The sequence below is a fragment of the Cajanus cajan genome, chromosome 11 (genome assembly GCF_000230855.2).
Source record: "Cajanus cajan strain Asha chromosome 11, NIPB_CcT2T_4, whole genome shotgun sequence".
In the NCBI taxonomy this organism is placed as follows: Eukaryota; Viridiplantae; Streptophyta; class Magnoliopsida; order Fabales; family Fabaceae; genus Cajanus; species Cajanus cajan.
The window spans coordinates 44,518,006-44,538,175 of NC_138527.1; the positions used below are offsets into that span (position 1 = coordinate 44,518,006).

At 30.0% G+C, this 20,170-nt stretch overlaps 4 protein-coding genes across 5 annotated transcripts; all 4 read right to left on the reverse strand.

Annotated features, from left to right (window-relative positions):
• Positions 1–96: 96 nt before the first annotated feature.
• Positions 97–2,239, reverse strand: LOC109810850 (Nuclear transport factor 2 (NTF2) family protein). Of its 2 annotated transcripts, none has more exons than XM_020374426.3 (5): positions 1,813–2,237; positions 1,556–1,670; positions 1,354–1,435; positions 1,011–1,062; positions 97–321 (listed from the first exon to the last, which is right to left on the reverse strand). In XM_020374426.3, the coding sequence occupies exons 1-5, from the start codon at positions 2,158–2,160 to the stop codon at positions 259–261; spliced, it is 660 nt and encodes a 219-aa protein (XP_020230015.1). In that variant the 5' UTR covers positions 2,161–2,237; the 3' UTR covers positions 97–258. The 2 variants fall into 2 exon arrangements, with proteins under 2 accessions (XP_020230015.1, XP_020230016.1); XM_020374427.3 differs by lacking the exon at positions 97–321 and adding an exon at positions 328–794 and having other exon boundaries at positions 1,813–2,239.
• Positions 2,240–2,460: 221 nt separating this feature from the next.
• On the reverse strand, positions 2,461–4,025 carry LOC109810851 (Integrase-type DNA-binding superfamily protein). Its single transcript, XM_020374428.3, has one exon. The coding sequence runs from the start codon at positions 3,645–3,647 to the stop codon at positions 3,114–3,116; it is 534 nt and encodes a 177-aa protein (XP_020230017.1). The 5' UTR covers positions 3,648–4,025; the 3' UTR covers positions 2,461–3,113.
• A 13,329-nt stretch (positions 4,026–17,354) lies between these two features.
• Positions 17,355–18,905, reverse strand: LOC109810897 (retrovirus-related Pol polyprotein from transposon RE2). The gene has a single exon (XM_083067540.1). The coding sequence runs from the start codon at positions 18,903–18,905 to the stop codon at positions 17,355–17,357; it is 1,551 nt and encodes a 516-aa protein (XP_082923666.1).
• A 364-nt stretch (positions 18,906–19,269) lies between these two features.
• Positions 19,270–20,049, reverse strand: LOC145953563 (uncharacterized). The gene has a single exon (XM_083067541.1). It carries the CDS (start codon positions 20,047–20,049, stop codon positions 19,270–19,272), a length of 780 nt encoding a protein of 259 aa, XP_082923667.1.
• Between the last annotated feature and the right edge of the window lie 121 nt (positions 20,050–20,170).

The window sequence follows — 20,170 nt, forward strand, 5'->3', positions numbered from 1 at the left end:
TTACCGGTATTTTCGTCATCTGACCCAACCAAAAAATAAGTAAAATCTAGTCAATAATTATTTATACTAAGAATTGAATTTGGTCACTGTCCAAACTATTCAACCCTGAATTCAATACATTAATCACCGTGTTCCATTCCTTGATTTTTGTTCAATTGTTTAATGTTATTCATCCAACTACATACAATATCAAACATACTAATTCTGTAAGGGAGAAAAGAGAGACATTGCCCTTTCAAAATAATGTATATTTTTTCACTATAACCACTTTGCCAACTGAGGAAATTGTTGCAGAAGCCATGTCACGCTCCTGATCACTGTCTGCATATAAATTGTTTTCCAAGAACATAGAACTCAGTTAATGGATAAACATGAACACACTCGTCCACACCATTGCACATGCGTTCACAACATTTAAGTTTTTCTTCATGATCTGTGTGTTCTTGCTGTTTCCCAATAACAACATCGAATTTTAAATGATGACCAATATGAAAGCTACGCCAAAACTGTTTACTGGCAACCACATTACAATTAATTTACCAAACGAAGTACAAAATGACCCGAGAAACAGATTCAAAGAACACAAGATATAGATGGGATGGGAAATTTAAGACTAAGAGATGTAACTTACTAACTTTAGTGATTGCCATAATTTTGGTTTATAATTAAGAGGAAGGATTTTGAGACAAGATTTGGTTTGACTTTGCGCAATTATTTCTGGCTCTTGTTAGATTATTAACTTTTGGTAGTTAACTGGCTTGTTTAGAATTTGACTTTTCCTTCATCTCTTATCCCTGTGCCATATTTGACAACAATAAAATCAATTTAATTCTAGTTTGAAGAAAGAAAAAAAAGCACGTAGTTCTTAATCTTCTGTAATAGTACCAGTCTTTTCATGTTTTCTTCTTCCTGTTTTTCCTTATACACACAATTGCTTTTCTTTATCCCCAATCCCCATGATAGAATCATTGTATGAAAAATAAATTAAAAAAAATGAAGAATTCACATACCAAAGTTGCATTCCCGGGCTTGATTGCAGGTTCAACACAGTCTCGCCCATATCTGTTTTCAGAAAATTTCAAGACTTATCAGTAGGTTACTAGTGTAAAAAGAAAATTATTGTTATAACCATCGCCTAATCATGGATCTCATAGAAAATCTTGCAAGCTATTTATATTGAGATATTAAGAGTTTATAATCGCCAATACTACATTAAGTTATTTATAGGCATTAATCAAATACCACTATTGACTAAACTCTAGCTATTTATATCTCTAATAGAGTTTAACCAGTTACTTAGCTTCAGATCAATAGATGTTAAAATGAATTCTTATAGTTTAAAGTATGACTTACGTTATCTGTCTCTTGCCGTTGATCACCTCTAGACGATAAAAGCTGCACCCTTTGCTAAATGGAAAAGGCTTTCCCTTCCATTCTGCAGCCATTAATTTTCCAAATGTTAATAATAAACTTTTTTTCTAATCTAAAACAATAACAAATATTTACTAACGATATAAAAGGTGTATATAGGATATATATATATAGAGTGATGCACCTAAATGCCATATCACCCCAACGGATGAGGAGTCCTTGGTAGACAAATCATCAATAACAAACTGCAGATCTGTGCTTGTAGCATTAGTGAATTTTTTGAAGAACTCTAGAATTTCCTGCACAATATTATTAAAGCTAAAACTAATGAGTTATATATTCAAATTCAACAACAAAAAGAAACTAATTTCTCATACTTCCCTGGTTTCTGGTTTTGCAAGAGGGAGATGAGAGATGGTGCAAGTGTAAAATGTAAATTACCTTACGACCCACAAAGGGTTGGGGAAAGACAAGGTCTTCGTACACACAATTCTCAGCAATTAGATACTCTACAGAATCCACGTCATGCGCATTGATTCCTCCATAGAAATTACTCACCACCGTTGAAGCTGAGTCAACAACGTTATCATCGTCAAAGCTTGCTACGGTAACTGATTGCTTCTCTCCACTCCCATCAACGGCTCTCCATTTTCTTCCAAGCTTGGGAATAGCATTTACTAAATCAATATTAGCCATTTTGAGTGACGAATATGGACAAGACAGACACAAAGGTGAAGCTGGTGACTTCAAAAACAACCTAGTGGAAGTGGAACAACTGATCACCAACATTTTATTGTCCCTTCCACTTCCTTTTACACTTTTTCCATTCTAGCTTCCACTTTCGTTCCATTAAGTATTAACTACCGAGAACCATTGGTTTTATAGATAGATAGATAGAGTATCTTAGTACTACAAATATTTTCTCTCTTTTCTTTTTATGGTTTGGGCCAGCCCATAACAAGCATGGAGAAGCCCAACTAATTGGAAAACGAAAGCCCGTAAAAAAAAAAAAAAGGTGGAAGCGCACAACCCTCTAGAATCTACATTACATCAGTTGCCATATCTTTTACTCTACTCTCATTCAATCTCTTTTGGAGGGTAGAAATAAAGAATGTTATTATAAGAAGGAGTTGGATTAATCTTACAAACAATGATATGAGACAAAAGGAAAACATAGCTGAACTTGTTCACTTCATCTATATCTGCTTGACAAATGGACTTCCAATACATCAGCTGGATTTATTTAATCAATAAAATAAAATAAATCACACCACACTCTTCCACAGCCTATAAAACACAGCCAATAAACAGAGTTCGTGGCCCATTTGGTACACAAAACAAATCTCACCCACTCTACGAATAAACTCTAATTAAACAAATGTAGCCCCACAATAAGCATGGTTACACTAATGACTAATCACTCATGGGACCCACCCTCCCCCATGAAATTAACAGTAAGTCCTTCTCAATCCTCCATTGCTTTCAGAATTCATGATAATTTGATTCCTGGAATAAGAAAAGGAAACAATGACATGTTCCTTGAATTGTTTTTTGAAAATGTAAGAGTAGAAGAGTGAGGTGCAGAGAGAGTGAGAATCCCACCCGTCACGTATATATCATCAATATGTCACCTCACCTCAGCATGAAACGACAAATAAAAAATGAAATACTAGTATATTGTATTGTAGTGGTATACCGTATGTATGTATGTATGTAAGTATATATGTATTTATATATGTATCTTAAGGATCCCAAAGAGAATCATTCTGAATATCCTCCCACTCGTTATCCTCAAAGGAATAGCCATTGGAGAAGATGATGGATTGATCATGCATCATGAAGGTGTCGGGCATTTGCATCCACGTGGGGGAGTCCATGGGGGAGTCATTGATGGCCTGAATCTGCGTGGGGGAGAGTCTCACCGTGAGCGGCGGCGCCGAGGCCGAGCTCTGGGGCGGCGCCGGGTTGGTCCGGAGGCGGAGCGCGGCCTCGTGCGCCGCCATGCGAATGTGGTCGGCATTGTTGGTGAGGGGGCGTGGTAGCGTGGTGGCGAGCTCAGGGAAGTTTAGCCTGGCGTCGCGCCCCCTGAAGTGCAGCGCAGCGACGTCGTACGCCGCCGCAGCCATTTCCGGCGTTTCGAAGCTCCCCAGCCAGATTCTGGTCTTGGTTCCCGGCTCGCGTATTTCGGAGACCCACTTGCCCCATTTCCTCTTGCGAACGCCTCTGTATGCGGATGAAGCAGCACCACTCGAAGACGATGAACAAGGCATGTCCATGCAACTATGACTGATTAATTAATTAAAATGTTTGTGTTTGTGTCAGTGTTGTTAGTAGTAGTCGTATCGTAGTAATGAGAGAGGAACATTGTCGTTGCTATTTATAGACGTGGAAGTGCGTGCCAAGCTTTCAATTGAAACGTGGAACCATTCCATACAAATACAACGTTATTGTTGGGGAGCGAGCTTCCTCGTAGCTGCTTCACTACTCATACTGTGCTACTACTATATTGCTATGCCCTTTGGTTCCAACATTACAAAATATATAATTTTTCTTTTAATTTTGATTGGGTGCAAGGGAAGTAACTTTTTGCTTTATGAATCTCTGTTTCTGACGTGCTACTTAAATTAAGGAAATGGGCAGTGGTGGGGGATTTTTGTTTATTTATTTGTTTTCAAAGAGAAGGAGGGGGTGCCATGTGTGTTGTGTGTCAACTTTTTATGAACTCGAAAATTGGGGGATTGGATTGGCGCAGAATTGATGGAGACCAGATAAAGAAATGGATTAAGTGACAAGAGGGAACTGTTGAGGACGCGTTTTGGGAACTTAGGTGGCATTTTTTCTTTTCTTTCTTTTTCCAACCACATATCCAAATTCGTAGAACCTAATACAAGGTTTTGGAAATCTTATATCAGCATGGCCATGGAGATTTATTTATATTTTTGGTTATGTTACACACACAATGGGATCATCTGCTTTTAGTTTATTAGTTTATTCGTGCTATGTGTAAAAGAAATATCTTTGGAAAAGAGGGGGGCATCTAAAATTTGTCACCCTTTCCAGAAATAAAGCAGTGGTTAGCTTTTCATTTCTGGTAAATTAAAATTTATACAGTAGCTGCAATGCTGTGTACGTGCAAGTATTAGTTGATAAATGTGTTGGAACTTAGAAGTAATTAACCATTGGGATTGAAAATGTGTAAATGTAAATCATTGTGGATTATAAGGTGAAAGTTACTATTTTGCACCTTTTTTCCTTTTATATATCTCTGGTGTGCTTTTATATATTATATATGCTTGGCAGCTAGACGGTAATAGCACATGCATCCTCGTATTACAAACCACTTGATACATAACTTGACCTAGTGTGACTTGACATATATGAAGCTGATTTAATATTTTTTTATTAAACTAAATTTTTAATTAGCTTTGAGCTTCACCTAATCATGGTTTGCTAAAAATTAGGCCAGGATGAACCGACTCATTATTTAGATAAAAAAAAAAAAGTTATTAAAAGTTGTATGTAATTTTAATAAAACAAAAAAAACATAATTTATATCGTAACTTATTAATATATATATATATATATATATATATTAAATGCATAATATAATATAATAATATTATCTAAATTGATATTATAATATGCATCTAACACTATATATAAATAATGTTTATATTATATTGTTTTATTTTATCTCTCACGTCATATTTTATCATGTATTTACCTCTCAACTAATCTCAAAATTTTTAATTTTTACCATATTTATTTGGATTTCCTTTCTCTTGTCTACATTTTTAGTTTTCTACACTGTCAAACTCATTATTATAATCTATTTGGTTTGAAAGAGAAGAAAAATTTTAATGGAAGAAAAAAGATGAAGAAGAGTTTAAAATTTTCTTTGATTAAGAAGGAAAGAAAAACATTTATTTTATTTGGTTCACAGAGAATTTTAAATATCAATTTTTTATATATCTTTATAATTTTAAATTTAAAAATATAAATAAAGATATTTTATATATTATATTAAAAATATTTTAAAATTTGTACCTGTTTTTTTTCCATAATACCCCAATATTAAAGAGAAATTAAAATTAATTCAAGAAGAATTTTCTCTCCTCGATTACCCTTTTCTCATCTTAAAAATTAAACCAAATAAAAAAAAAATATAAAAATATCTATCCTTTCTTCTCCTTCCCCTCGATTCTTTCCTACAAAATATGATGTTAAAGTGTCGGATGAAAGAGGAGGGGTTAAAGAAAGAAACTGTCACCACTATTCATTGATATTAAACTGAATTGAGAGATTAAAATAAAGTGTTGAGGAGGTTGAATGAGTGTTATAGCAATAATTTAGTGTTGAATTAGTGATTAGTGATATAATTTAAAATGAGAGGGTTGTACCCAATATCCATCCCACGTGAAACGAAGCAAAAGAAAAAGAAAAACACTGATAGTAGGGACACAATAGATTTGAGATTGACTGATTCAAAGTCCGAATGCCCCACCAACTGTCTTCAAATGACCATTATAGCATCCGTACTTATGCTTGCAATCCAAACATTTTTCTCATTTGTCGTCCCTTCCCTTTTCTAGTGCCTACATCTCAATATTATTATAATATTTTAACCATCCAAATTCAATTCAGTATTCAAAAATGTAAATCATCAATTAGGTATGTCTCACTCAATGTTATTTTGGTTTCTGAATTTAACATTTAACAAAAGTTTTAAAATTATAAGATGTGATAATTAAAAATTAATATAAGTTTATGTATTATCAGATTATCTCTTGTATCTTAAAATAGATTTTACAATTATTATAAAAAGATATTTAATTGTGTTATACGATATTTAACTCTAATGTAATGTTATTTTAATTTATAAAATTATAACACAATTATATTTATAATGTAATTTAAATTTTTATCATTTTTTCTTTATTTGATATTATATATTTTTTCTCTATTTCAATAGTGTTTATCACATTATATGCTCTTACAAGTAAAATGTAAATTCTTTAACCATTAAGATTAGCTTAGTGGTTGAAAGAAAAGAAATTTGGGTAGAAGTGAGAGGATTGATATTTAATCATTGTGAAGTCCTTGTAATTTTTCTTATGAACAGAAAAAATATATAATTTCTCTTGTCGTTACTACATCATGAATTGCTTTTGTCAATTTTTCATCTGGTTATTAAGATGTTTTAGTTCACCAAATTATCTATTGTCTGTCCATGGATTCAACAGTACTTTAAAAGGTTAAACTATATCAAAAATTATTATATTTATGCTTATTTTCAACTTCACAAAGTATTTTGTTGCTTATTATATCTTTCATTATCTTAGAATACCTAAGTATTCACCATAAACCTTTCTTCATTGAACCTCGCCATGATCATTTCAAATTATGATATTATGTGTACATTTATCTTCTTAGTTAACTATCACTTTTAATTTGTGTTCATTTTCATCTATTACTAAATTCATTTTTAATAGTCAAAACTATCTTTAATATAGTTAGTGACAATATTATATTGAAATTCATTAAATTTAAAGTATAATTTTTATATTCAAATATATTTATTAATTAATATTTTAATTTGTATCACTCGTACAAGACAAATAACTTTCTTAAAAAATTATAAATACCTTTTATAAAAGCCAACTTCAATTACTTATTAATTATTACGATGAAATAATTTCACATGATTAAATTCAACTCTAGAAGTAATGAATATACATTTTTAAGCATATAAATTTGATTTATCCTAAAAATTTATAATATGGTATTTTTTTTTTAAAATATTGATAATTTATTTTAAAATATATTATAAATTAATTTAGATATATTTTATTTTTATCAACTACTTTAATAAAATAATTTTATCAAACACTTATAATTTAATAAACTATAGTATAATAACTTACATGACCTAACAACTTTCAGCTTTCGATTTACCTTTATACTTTTTAGCTATATTATTCCAAACGTGGTGTTTAACTAAAGACGAAAATGCAAAAATATCTTCTCAATTTAATTATAGTTTCCCATTTGTGAGAGTTGTTATCCATTAAGAATTATCTAAACTTATACGTAACTAGGAAATTCTCATGCGTTTATGTGAAGCATGGTTTTCAGAATAAGCGCGTTAGATATTTATTTTCTCCTCGTCCATATAGAGTGGAACTCACATCTTAGCATACACTCCTCTTCGACGCATTTACATGTGTAACAATTTTATTTGGAAAAGAGACAAGACCTAACCTTAAAATTATGAACTGAATTAATTTGTGACCCTCAGAAAGGAATTCCAATAATAATGTGTTCCACGTCTACTTATGTATGCTTCAAATGATGAGTACAACTAATCAAGTTCCATGTAGCTTGTGTTATTGGTTTCTAAGAATGTCAACTTTTAAGATAATGAATATGTGATTAAAGTGAATAAACGCACTCAAATCAGTGGACTACAACAAATGACCATTTCTTATTATGCGGGTGTTATACATAGTTAAGTGATCATATGATTTATAAATATATATATATTATTGTTACATTATTACTGGAGATTATCGATGTTCTCAATGCAATTTAATTCGGTTTTTTAATGATGTAATTTATACATATATGTTATTGTTACTTTATTAGTAGAGATCGATGTTCTCGATGCAGTTTAATTCGTTATATAGAAAAAATATTTATAGGAATAAAAAAATAAAATTAATTAGTAGTTTGATTCTGAACTCATATTGAGGTATATAGGTAATTTCTCCTTACTTTTATTCTTCCATATTTAAGTTTTTTTTAACATTTTTAAACAATTATTATAAAGAAAAGTAGTGTTTACTTACCAATTAAACTAGAATTCAACTCCAAATAATAAATAAATGTAATAAATGAGAGACAATTGTTTTTGCATATTCACATTATACAAGGATCAATTGTATTCATCTTAAGAGTGTGTTTGGATGAAAATTTTAAATAAAGTAATTTATTTGTTTAAAAAATTATAATTTTCTTAAGATAATGCTTTATTTGGATTAAAAATTTACAAAGAATTTAAAATTTAAACATTTATAAAATTTCTTAAAATAGTAGAACTTCAAATTCTTCTTAAAAAAAATTTAAAATGCCTCATTTTTTTTCTTATTTAATTTATTTATTTCATTTTATTTCTTATTTCTTCGTGTTTTTAATTATTAAATATTTAAAGATATTTTTTTAATTATTAAATATTATTTACTATTAATTTTTAAAATTATTAAATATTTAAAATTTGGCTAATATTTTTTTTATAAAATTTAATTTAAAAGTCTTAACATATGAATATATTTTTAAAATCAACTTTATTATAATAGAATCAAATTCAAACTAAAAATTTAGAATTTTAAAAATTTAAATTAATTTATCTAAATAAAATATTTTTAAAATGATGAAAATTGAAATTAAAATAATTTTAATACCAAAAATTCCAAACTTTTTAAATTTTTAAAATTTCTCATCCAAACACACCATAATAAATTTTTCAATATATAAGTTTTAATCCACAATTATTGATTAAGTCATTTAACTTTAATGGTCATCTAGTGTCTTAAGTTTTAATTTTTTTTATTACTTCTTGTTTTTTTCCGGGAATAAAATATTTTTATAAGTTTTTTATTATTTTTTCCTTCCAATAAATACTTATCTAGAATATTTTTTATAAACACAAAACAAACTAGTGCAGAAGACAAATGAGACAAATATATATGTATATAATTGGGCTTCATATATATACTATTCCCAATTCACCCAAATAGTTAAAGTGTGTATGAAATTATTTTCAAAACTTATTTGAAACCAGAATTATCTTTGCCAGATCATAGCTTTTCCCGGCAACCTAATTTTATTTTATTTATAAATAGAAGGATTAAAAATAAAAATGTTGAATAGGTGGGGGGTTGATAGTGGTGAAAGCAAATAAATATGAGTGGATAATAGGAAAGAGAGGGTTCCAGTGAGACATTATAGAAGTCAAAATGTACATCTTTAAGAAGCATCAAGTCATGTATACTTAGATTAGATAGTAGTAATTAATTTTTTTCATATGATTAGTGGCCATGCGTAATATATATGAATGTGATGATGGTTGCAACTGCTAAAGTTTGAGAACAGCTGGATCATGCTAAGCCTCAATAAATTAATTGACACTTCCTTTTCCTTCCAATTGCCACAACTTTTCTATGTCTCTCCATGCCAATATCCATGTATACACTTTTATATATACGAATTCCGCGTTTCCTTCGGATTTTTCTTTGACTTGTTCATCAACAACCTCTATGTAGTATTTAGTCAACTCATAAATTGAGTTGCAATCCACATCTTTTAACCGTCAACTAGTCCTTCTTTTAAAGGATTTATCCACCCATATCTTATTGTGGATTAACTTATTTTTATGTATGGAAACAAAATTCAATTAATTTATTAGGATACATGTCTTTTTTTCTATAAAAAAAAAAAAAAGTTAATATGAGAAAGTTCCTATAATTTGATTTATATAAGTTAAATTTAGTTTATAAAAATATTGTTTTATTTTTCTTTCTTATAAGTAAAATTTATTCGAATAGATATTATTTTTCTATATATATATATATATATATATATATATATATATATATATATATATCTTTTTTTTAAGGCAAAATTTTATTCAATAAGTATAAATTCTTTTAATTATAAGACGTGATCAAAAAAACTTACAATATTATCGGTATAAGTTAGAGCACTTGCAGCACAAGATAAAAACATAATGAGTAATACAAAAAAAATAATCTCACCCCAAACTTTACGAATAGATGAGTCATTAGGGATTAAGATCTCCTTCTCCTTAAAAGACTTTTGATACAATAATTTTGTTGCGTAATCTACTCATAGAAAGAGAAAATTAATTTTCTGCAAAGACCTCAAATCCATGACCAAGATTTATGCAAGGCTTCTTGTCACACTGACTCCAAATGGAATATTCTTCCTCTAAATAGAATCGCGTTCCTTACTAACCAGATAAACCATAAGGTTGTCAGCCAAATTATACACAGAACCTTACTATCTTTATTCCCACTCCCCAACCCAAGATGATGTCACAAATGTGAAATACGGTCTAAGGGCATGACCACCAAATACCCCAACCAACAATAACAGTTCATCTATACCTAATAACTTAACAGATAGGAAAACAGTATATGTGAAACAATTTTAAGCTCAGTAGGCAAACAAGACAAACTTGCCATCAATAGCTTGAACATTCCTTTTAGCCAACTCTACTTCTTCTTAATTACTTTCAAAGATAGGTTCTACGAGAATTAAACACTCTTGAGTGCTCCTATAGTATAAACCTCTTGGGTGCAACTCAAATTTTAGTGTGTATTATCGACTACAGTAAATACATTATTAGGTAAATAAATAAATAAATAATTTCCAAACATATATATATTTTTCAACTTTTGATTTTTGTTTTAATGTAATAACAACTGTTTATGATTTATGAACACAGTGCTATTTATTTTGATGAAGGCATGACTTGTTCATTTTTCATAGTTAAATTACTAATACAGGTCTAAATACTGTTTTGAATAAATTTAAATAAGTTATTTTAATTTAATATTTTCGATTTAATTCTTTTAATTTTTAAAAAAATAACCTTTAAATTTATTTGATTTTTACCTTTTAGGTATAAAAACTCAATTAAAAATACAAAATACAAGATTTATTTAGATATTTAAAAAATGAATGAAGTTTTAAAGTTGAATTTCAATAATAATTACTAAAAAATTATGTTTCTGGAAATATTTAAGAAATATTTTTTTAAAAAAAACGTGTAGACAAAAGCTTAATCACTATTAAATTTTAGGGCTCAAGTTCATGATACATTGGGCCTGTTTGTTCAAGTTTTTTTAAAAATAAAAATAAAAAACTTTTAATTCTTATTTTTTGAAGCAATTCCTATTAACTTCTTAAAAAAAAGCATTTTTATTTTAAATTTTTAAACTTATTTTTTAAAATTTTAAACAAATTAGCCTTTATAATTTTCATATATTAATAGTAAATATATTACTAGTATTTTTCAACTTATACGAAAAATTTGCTTTAAAATAATTTCATGTATTTTTGATACATGACGCATTAGTTCTTGGTAATTTGCAAAGTGTGAAAGAAAGATGAATTAAATAATGCAGTCAATTAATCTGTCATGATGTTATGTTCAAATGTTAACTGAATGAAGGAAGAAACTTTTGTCCTACCGACAATTGCTGCTTTACGATTAGCAATAGTGTTAAGATTATAAATTAACTTTAACCAAAGATTCTTAAACATTCCTTAATATTCGTTAATATACTTTATAAACCCACCGTGAGTAACATCGATCTTACATGGAATCTCCAATATTATATTCAACCCAAATATCTGCCTCGGAAAGAAAGATATTACTTCATTCCATTTAATTATTTACTATATTTTAACAAATTTCTCCAATACTCTTTTACAACAAAAACCTAGAATCAAATGTTAACATTTATTAATTATCTCTAATCTTAATTATACTCTTAGTTTTAACTACCGTCATTCTGTGGATCTTTAATTCTTTTTCAAAAATTTGATCCTCACTATATATATAACAGACTTAAATACTCATTATATAATCCTTTCGTCTCATTTTATTTGTTATTTAATATTTAATTGATATCATAAAATAATAACTAAAATGTGACAACTTTATTTTAATAAACCGTCAATAAAACAAGACCCATGCTAATCTATGTCTAGTGTCAGCAAAATTTTTTTTATGAAGATTCAATGAACTAATACAAAGCGAAATCTAATTTAAACAGGACTAAAGTGAAATAAAAAAGATTATCCCTTTAATATATATATATATAGAGTAATAAAAGAAATATATAAAGGGTTGATTTGATTAGGAATAAGATGAATGTAGCGAGGGAGGAAAACAGCTGCAATGCATATGCAACACAGATAGTAGGAGTAATTAAGAGAGTAAAAATTAATGAGAGATGATAAACGACATTATTTAACTTTTGACTAAAGATGATTGGAGAATGTAGCACGGTGGTCATAGGCAAGATCTTGTGGGGCCCAGTGCTGGAAATGGCGGTGATGGACATGACTCATGAGTCTCCCAAGTATTTGACGGACAAAGAAAGCAATGGCTATGCTGAAATCAAAATCTTCACTTTCTTCATCAATGCTCAATCTTCATCTTCCTCCTTTTCCCACTTCATGTTCATCCTGTTCAATTCCCACAGTAAATATATAAAATTACATAAATATCTTTCTCTTCCTTTCTCTTTTATCCTCTCTACTTCATGAATAGAAATACTCTTTATTTTTTATTCCCTTCATTTCTTTTATTATTAAAGTTTTAAAACTATAAATATCATTTTTCATAAAACATGTATTATTTTCACTTTATTTATTTTCTCAAAAGTTTAAAAAATAACAAATAAATGAATGCTGAGGATTCAAACAATATTTTAATGTTACTTTAATTTTTGTTTATATGTCAAATTAAGTGCATGTTTGTTTGGACATCGCCTCCCATCACCTTGATCAACATCTTTTATGATACACACTAGTGTTATAGTTTGTGCTACTTTAGAGGATTTAACATGTTTTTTGTATCCTTTGTAAAAAAAAATATATATATATATTTTTGTATTAAACGTTTAACGTTAACATGTGTTCTTCCAAATATGCTCTAACTGTGATAGTATATCTTTTATTTTAATATTATTTATTATAATTTCCCCTTTTTATTTAATTTGATTTTTAATTTTAAGTTTCTAGATTGTTATATTTTTTTTATCAAAAAAAGTAGACTCCAGGCAAAAGGATTAATCCCCATATCATAACAAATCAAGGTTCGAATTTTCGCTAAACTCACTTTTAATATTGGGCTATATCTCAAAAAATATTATATTTAAAAAAAAATTACGAGAACACAAAATATATGTATATGATTTTTTTAGAAAAAAAAAACATTTTTATAACCATATTGTACGTGTGATGTATATAATAACGTCTATATATGTCAACCTATTTTTAATGGAGTCCTCACTTTTAATTATATTTTTTTATTCACATAATTCTAATTTGAGATTTTGTTTTAAAAAGAAAATTGAGCGTAAAAATAAATAAATTAAATTTTAAAATGAAAAAATATTTTTTGTATTTAATAAATATGAACTCATGACATAAAAATGTTTATATTATTAATTAAAAATCATCATTAGTATATTTAGTTTTAAATATAAATTTTTTTCTTATATATATATATACGTGACAATTTATAATTAATTGAAATGAGAGTGTAATAATGATTCATATATTTTTTAATTTAAATTTTAAATTCTTTCTCTGTTATTTTATTTCCTTTGTAGCAATTAAAGGTAAGTTGGAGTAACTAAAAAAAGAGAAGAGAAAAGAAAAAGAGTCCCTAATGAAATTCCTAGTAGCCAAAAAGTAATGTAACAGTGATACTGTTGTCTCACTTCACGTCACCCTCTCAAATCTTTCAATCACTCACTCACATGCAACTTTTTCTTCCTGCGCGTGGAGGCCATTCCCATTGTGAGATCATCACTATTATTATTTTCCTTCAAACTTTCATATATTCAAAATAGAAAAAGCTGTAATATAAGTTAGTGAGGGCAACTTGCCTTAGTATTTAGCTACTATATATAATATATATATATACGTGAAGCATTTTACTGGCATTATTTGTAACTATTACTAATATTCAGTATATAGATTGATATGCTTTGTTTTAATTTTTAGATAGTGGAAGGTTAGCAAGTCTAGAATTTTTTGTGGTTGATATGTAGTCAACACAAGAGTTGAAGAAATTGAGTTTCATATGTTGTCCATTTTTGTTGTTGTTGTTTGTGAAGGTCAAGAGTACTAAGAAAAGGTCAAGAGTACATAACAAAGGATCCCCTAAGATTATAGGATTCTTGTCTCCTCACAATGCATTAATTGGTAAGCACGTGCATGTTGCACTTCAGACAGCAGTACTATCAGAACTAAGAAATGTTATTTGCTGAAAAATGATCATCTGTTGAAGAAATACTGTTCCATTTTGTGCAAATGGAAAAGGGAAAGTAGGGAACAGAAAAGGCCTAACATATATTGTACTAGTAGGGCCACTCGATCACCAGTTAGCCGACACCCAATCGGCACTTGTATGGCCGAATCAGGTTGTTGATACCTAATCGGCACCCAGATGGCCGAGCCAGATGGCCGATCAGACATCGGCCACTATAATAACTCATATCCTTAATCAGGAGTGTAAGATTATCCCTAATCAAGAGTTAAGACATAATCATATCCATAAGCTGATTAAGGGCGTGTTACCTAATGCGATAGTCGTCACGGGGCCCAAGGACACCAGGGCCCATGGATGTCAGTATAAATAGTTCACGTCAAAAGGTAACGTCACTGTTCATTAATTGTCATCGATATTTGTGCTTATTCTGACTTGAGCGTCAGAGTGCCTTCTGCAGGTATCTCCACCCCCAGCTTATCGGAATATTCGATCGGAGTACTCGTTCGGTCCTCAGAATACGAGAAGATTACCGGTGTATCCTTTGTCAAGTACATATATTATTGATGCTTCTTGAGTTAATTAGAACAAAATTATCAGAATTAATAACACTTTGTTTGAATATGAATGGAACTGAAATTGAGGGGAGAAAATTAATGAGAAAATAAATAAAAAATATATTATTTAAAGAAATTTTTATGAGTTTTTGTACAATGCTTAGATAAATGGAATTAATAAAGAATAATGTAAGGTGATTTTTATTCATTTCCTTACACGGAAAAGTAGAGGGAATATTATGAAAATATGATTTTACCTAATTTTGAATCAAATAAAATTTAACTTTTGAAATATGAAAATATACATGATTATGATTATAATATTAAGTTTTTGATTTAAAATATCTTCAAATAACTTTTTAAATAACAATTAGTAATTATTTTTAAAAAAAATATTTTAATATATGCTCACTGTTCAGCACTCTCCACGTATATATTTTTTTTCTAATATAAATATGGTTTCCTAGTATTTTTTCCACGTTATTAAAAAAAAAGAAGCCAAATCCTACTTCCCCTTTAAAGAGCAGGGAAAATATTTTATAATTTCGTATTAAAAAACAAAGGAAATTACTTTAATCTACTTCCTAAATCTCTCATCTAAAATATCAACCTCTTAAATAAACTAAAATTGGGATTTTTTTTTTAAATTTTATAAAAGGGCTTCTTTGTCTTTTAAAAATATATTTATTTAATAAATAATCATGTGCTTTGTGCACCTAGTGTATGCATTAAATTTATGTTAAAATAACTGTTAAATAAATTATAAATATCTTTTTTCTCATTCTATTATGTTTAAATTTTTTATTATCTTGTTATAATTACATTATTTTTATCAATTTCTATATATTAAACATGGACTATATTGAATGAAAGTGCTTTCTAAAGCATTTTTTAACAGAAGTATTTTTAAGAATTTTTATAAATTTTATTTATTTATGAATTTTATTTAAAAAATTTAAAATAAAATATCAATAATTAAAAATGATCTTATATCATAACATGAATTATATTTTTAAATTTTAAATCTAAAATATAATTTATATGTTTTGCAAAATTATTTATACATATTTTATATATATTTAAATTCAAGTATGATATTATTTATATATATATATAATTTATTGTAAAATTTAGTTTAATATAATAGAAATTTAGTATGTGAAATGTACATGCTAAAATATCACTTATTTATTAATTTCTTTAAATATTTATTTAAAATTCCCTTAAGTATATATAACATAAAAATCTTATGTAGGATTTAAAATTTATTTAGAAATTTCTAATTGTTTTTTCAAACTTAAGACACTTTTTTTAAAGAAAAAAATGGACTTATACTTTGAGCTTTTGAAATTTTAAATGTGATTATTTAAGTCTAATCGATTAATCAATCATTTATTAAAAGATGGTAAAAGGTCTGGACTTGGGCTCCAAGGACACAGCACAAGCCAGAATTTTGGCCCAAAAAGAGTTCTCCTATTTGCAAGTTGCCGCTAAACTTTCAACTTTTTAGATATTAGTCATTTTTGTAATTTACATTATAACTCTTCAACTTAAATATGACAAAAAGACAAAAAGAATAGAAAGTGGCGAGTTTGTAAAAGAAGAAGAAGAAGAAAAAACCCTTGCTCATCCTCTTGCTCCTTGTAGTTGTGTGAGAAAGTGGATACTTAAAAAAAATATAAAAAATAAATTTGTTATTTATTTGCTTGAGTGGGACAACTACTTGAAAAAAAAAAAAAAAGAAGGAAAAATAGTATGTTATATGTAAACTAATATTTTGATATAAAGTTAATTATCTCGTCCATGGGTTAATTTTTTATAACATTCTTTTGTTGATAAGGAAAAGAAACAAAAAGCTTAAACTTAAATAGACTTTTGTGTTGGTCACTTTTGATTGATTATGCTAAAATGTGTTGTTATCGCATGATTGGTTAAATTGATAGGTTAAATAAAGTGGAGATGATGAGAGGGAAGTGGGTGGCACACTTGAACTTACACATCCTTGTAGATTCTAAAAGGATAAATGCTAAAATAAATAGTTTAATTTATTTAAGTATAAGGATTAATAAACATAAACATTAAAACAGAGCACGATAAGAGAAAAATGAGAATAGCAATCAATCTCATTCTGCTACATTTTTATTGATAATGATACGTATATATACAAAGAGAATGAGAAGAGAAAGAGGTTACAAAAAGGGGATGACGGATGGAAAATGAAAATCATAAAAGATATGCAAGGATTCTAACAGAAAGATATGGTAATAACAGAAGGAAAAAAAAAGGTGCAACAAACACGTGGAAAGTGTATCCGTAGCTGCAAAGGGAAGAACGAATCAAGGAGCTTTGGGCTGGGACTCTTGGGCTGAAACATTTTTGGGCTGATGATCAAGTTGAGAGCCCCCCTCAAGCTGGGAATGGATATTGCACATTCCCAGCTTGCCATAAGATTCTCTAAAAACATGGGGGTGAAGGGCTTTTGTCAGTATATCTGCAAGCTGCATTGAGGAATGTATGGGAAGAAGCTTAAGAACACCACGGTTAACTTTCTCCCGAACAACATGGCAGTCTATCTCAATATGCTTCGTTCTTTCATGAAAAACTTGATTAGAAGCGATTTGAATAGCCGAATCATTATCACAGAAAAGCAGAGCAGGTTTTTCATATGGAACCCGAAAATCTTCAAGAAGGAATGTAAGCCATTGTATCTCACATGTGGTTGAAGCAAGTGCCCGATACTCAGCTTCTGAAGAGCTTCGAGAAACAATGGCCTGTTTCTTAGATTTCCAAGAAATTAATGAATCACCAAGATAAACTGAAAAACCAGTAACTGAACGACGTGTTTCAACACAACCTGCCCAATCTGAATCGCTGAAACCTTTCAACTGTAAAGAACTTGAAGAAGAGAGAAATATACCAGCTCCTAAAGATTGCTTCAAGTATCTAAGCACATGAAAAGCAGCTCTAAAATGAATGTCAGTAGGGGAAGAAACAAACTGACTCAAGTTCTGAACCGCAAAGGCAATATTTGGACGTGTTGACGTGAGATAAATGAGTTTGCCAATCAGTCTTCTATATGGTGAAGGGTCAGCAAGAGCAGTTCCAGTTTCAGAAGTTAATTTAGTTGTGTAATCTGTGGGGGTTGAGACAGGAGCACAAGCCAGCATGCCAACATCCGATAACACATCATGAGTATACTTCCTTTGAGAAAGGTGAATACCATCAGCAGAACAGGCTACCTCAAGGCCGAGAAAGTATTTAAGATCTCCAAGGTTTTTAACTTTAAACGCTTGATCAAGTAGGAATGTGACATGAGTAATTTCTGACAAGTCATTCCCAGAGAGCACAATGTCATCAACATAAATTAATAATGCTGTAATGTTGGGACCAGAGAACTTCAAAAACAAAGAGTGGTCAGCTTGAGAGTGATGATAACCATGAAGAAGGAGGAAACTAGATAATTTTGCATACCATTGTCTACTGGCTTGCTTAAGCCCATACAAAGATCTCTTTAAAAGACAAACCTGCCCAGGTTGAGCTGTAAGCCCTGGAGGAACATGCATGTAGACTTCCTCATGAAGCTCTCCATGCAAGAACGCATTGTTGACGTCAAGTTGCTTCAAATACCAATTGTTTATAGAAGCCAAAGCTAACAGCATATGAACTGTAGTTATCTTGGCTACAGGAGAAAAGGTATCTAGAAAATCAAGACCCTCAAGCTGATTATATCCTTTTGCAATGAGACGGGGTTTGTATCTCTCAATGGTGCCATCAGCATTGTGCTTAACTTTATATACCCATCTACATCCAATAGGTACCTTGTCGGGTGGCAAATTAGTCAAGGTCCAGGTATTATTCATCTCAAGGGCAGTAAGCTCATCCTTCATTGCCTTAACCCAACACTCTAGCTTAGAAGCCTCATAATAGGAATGTGGTTCAGTGATCACAGATATGGAACAAACAAAATGGCGAAAAGAGTTAGATAAACGATTATAAGAAAGAAAAAAATGAAGAGGATACCTGACAGTTGAAGCAATGTTACAATGAAAGTCCTTGAGATAGGAAGGAGGTAAGTGAGTTCTGGAAGATCGTCTGATCTGTGTGGGCGGAGGAGAAATTATAGGAGAAGACTGATCAGAAGAGCTAAGTTGATTATTTGACTCTGAAAAGCTTGGTTGAGAAAGAGTCAATTCATTACTATTTAGATCAGGCTCAATTTGGTCAGAGGAATGTAATTCAGGCTTAGGTTGATTAGAAGTATGATGTGGTGCACGAGTTAGCATTCGAATTTCTTCCTTCGACACTGATATTTGCAGCAAAGTTCTTTCCTTGTAGTTGACGTTCTTGCTGGACGACGTAAGAAAATATTTTAGTGATTTGAGGAAGCGGTTCCATGAGAAGAATGTGGGATTGCACGTTACTATATTGGTCATTCAAGCCACGGAGGAATTGCATGGCTTGGTCTTCGACTCTTCGCTGGGTAATACTGGGTAGAATGTCACATGAGCATTTGTTTGGGTACTTGCAGATCAACTCAGGTCTGTAATTATCTAACTCATCCCATATGATCCGAAGCTTGGTGAAGTATTCAGTGACTGAGAACTCTCCCTGCTTGATTGATGAGGCTTCACGTTGCAGCTCAGAAACGCGAAGGAGATCACATTGGGCATACAGTGTTTTTAAATCTCTCCATATATCTTCACCTTTATTCATCCAAACTATGCTATGTCGAATGGGAAGAGAGACAAAATTAACAATCCATGATGCAACCATGTTGTTGCATCGTCTCCAAGCATTGTAATGTTGATCATCAACGGGTGGTTCTGTGGCACTATCGTCAATAAACTCTAGCTTATTTTTAGCACTGAGGGCCGTTCCCATGGACTTGCTCCATGTATGGTAATTGTTGAGTTCAAGAACAGGGGAAACAAGAGGAATAGATGGGTTCTCACTGGGGTGAAGATAAAGGTAACTGTGTATGCCAGTAACGGACTCAAATCCTTCATTCATGATTGAAGAAATAGAAGCCATGAAGAAGGAACAAAGAGAGTAGAGTGGCGCAGCAGAGCTCTTCCTTCAAAGGAAGAGCTCTGATACCATAATAAACATAAACATTAAAACGGAGCACGATAAGAGAAAAATGAGAATAGCA

Coding starts and splice junctions, on each gene's coding strand:
- LOC109810850 (XM_020374426.3), bottom strand. CDS start 2,160: ATGTTGGTGATCAGTTGTTCCACTTCCACTAGGTTGTTTTTGAAGTCA. Junction 1,671..1,812: donor AACCCTTTGTGGGTCGTAAG/GTAATTTACATT, acceptor AATATTGTGCAG/GAAATTCTAGAGTTCTTCAA. Junction 1,436..1,555: donor TGGGGTGATATGGCATTTAG/GTGCATCACTCT, acceptor TAATGGCTGCAG/AATGGAAGGGAAAGCCTTTT.
- LOC109810851 (XM_020374428.3), bottom strand. CDS start 3,647: ATGGACATGCCTTGTTCATCGTCTTCGAGTGGTGCTGCTTCATCCGCA.
- LOC109810897 (XM_083067540.1), bottom strand. CDS start 18,905: ATGAAGGATGAGCTTACTGCCCTTGAGATGAATAATACCTGGACCTTG.
- LOC145953563 (XM_083067541.1), bottom strand. CDS start 20,049: ATGGCTTCTATTTCTTCAATCATGAATGAAGGATTTGAGTCCGTTACT.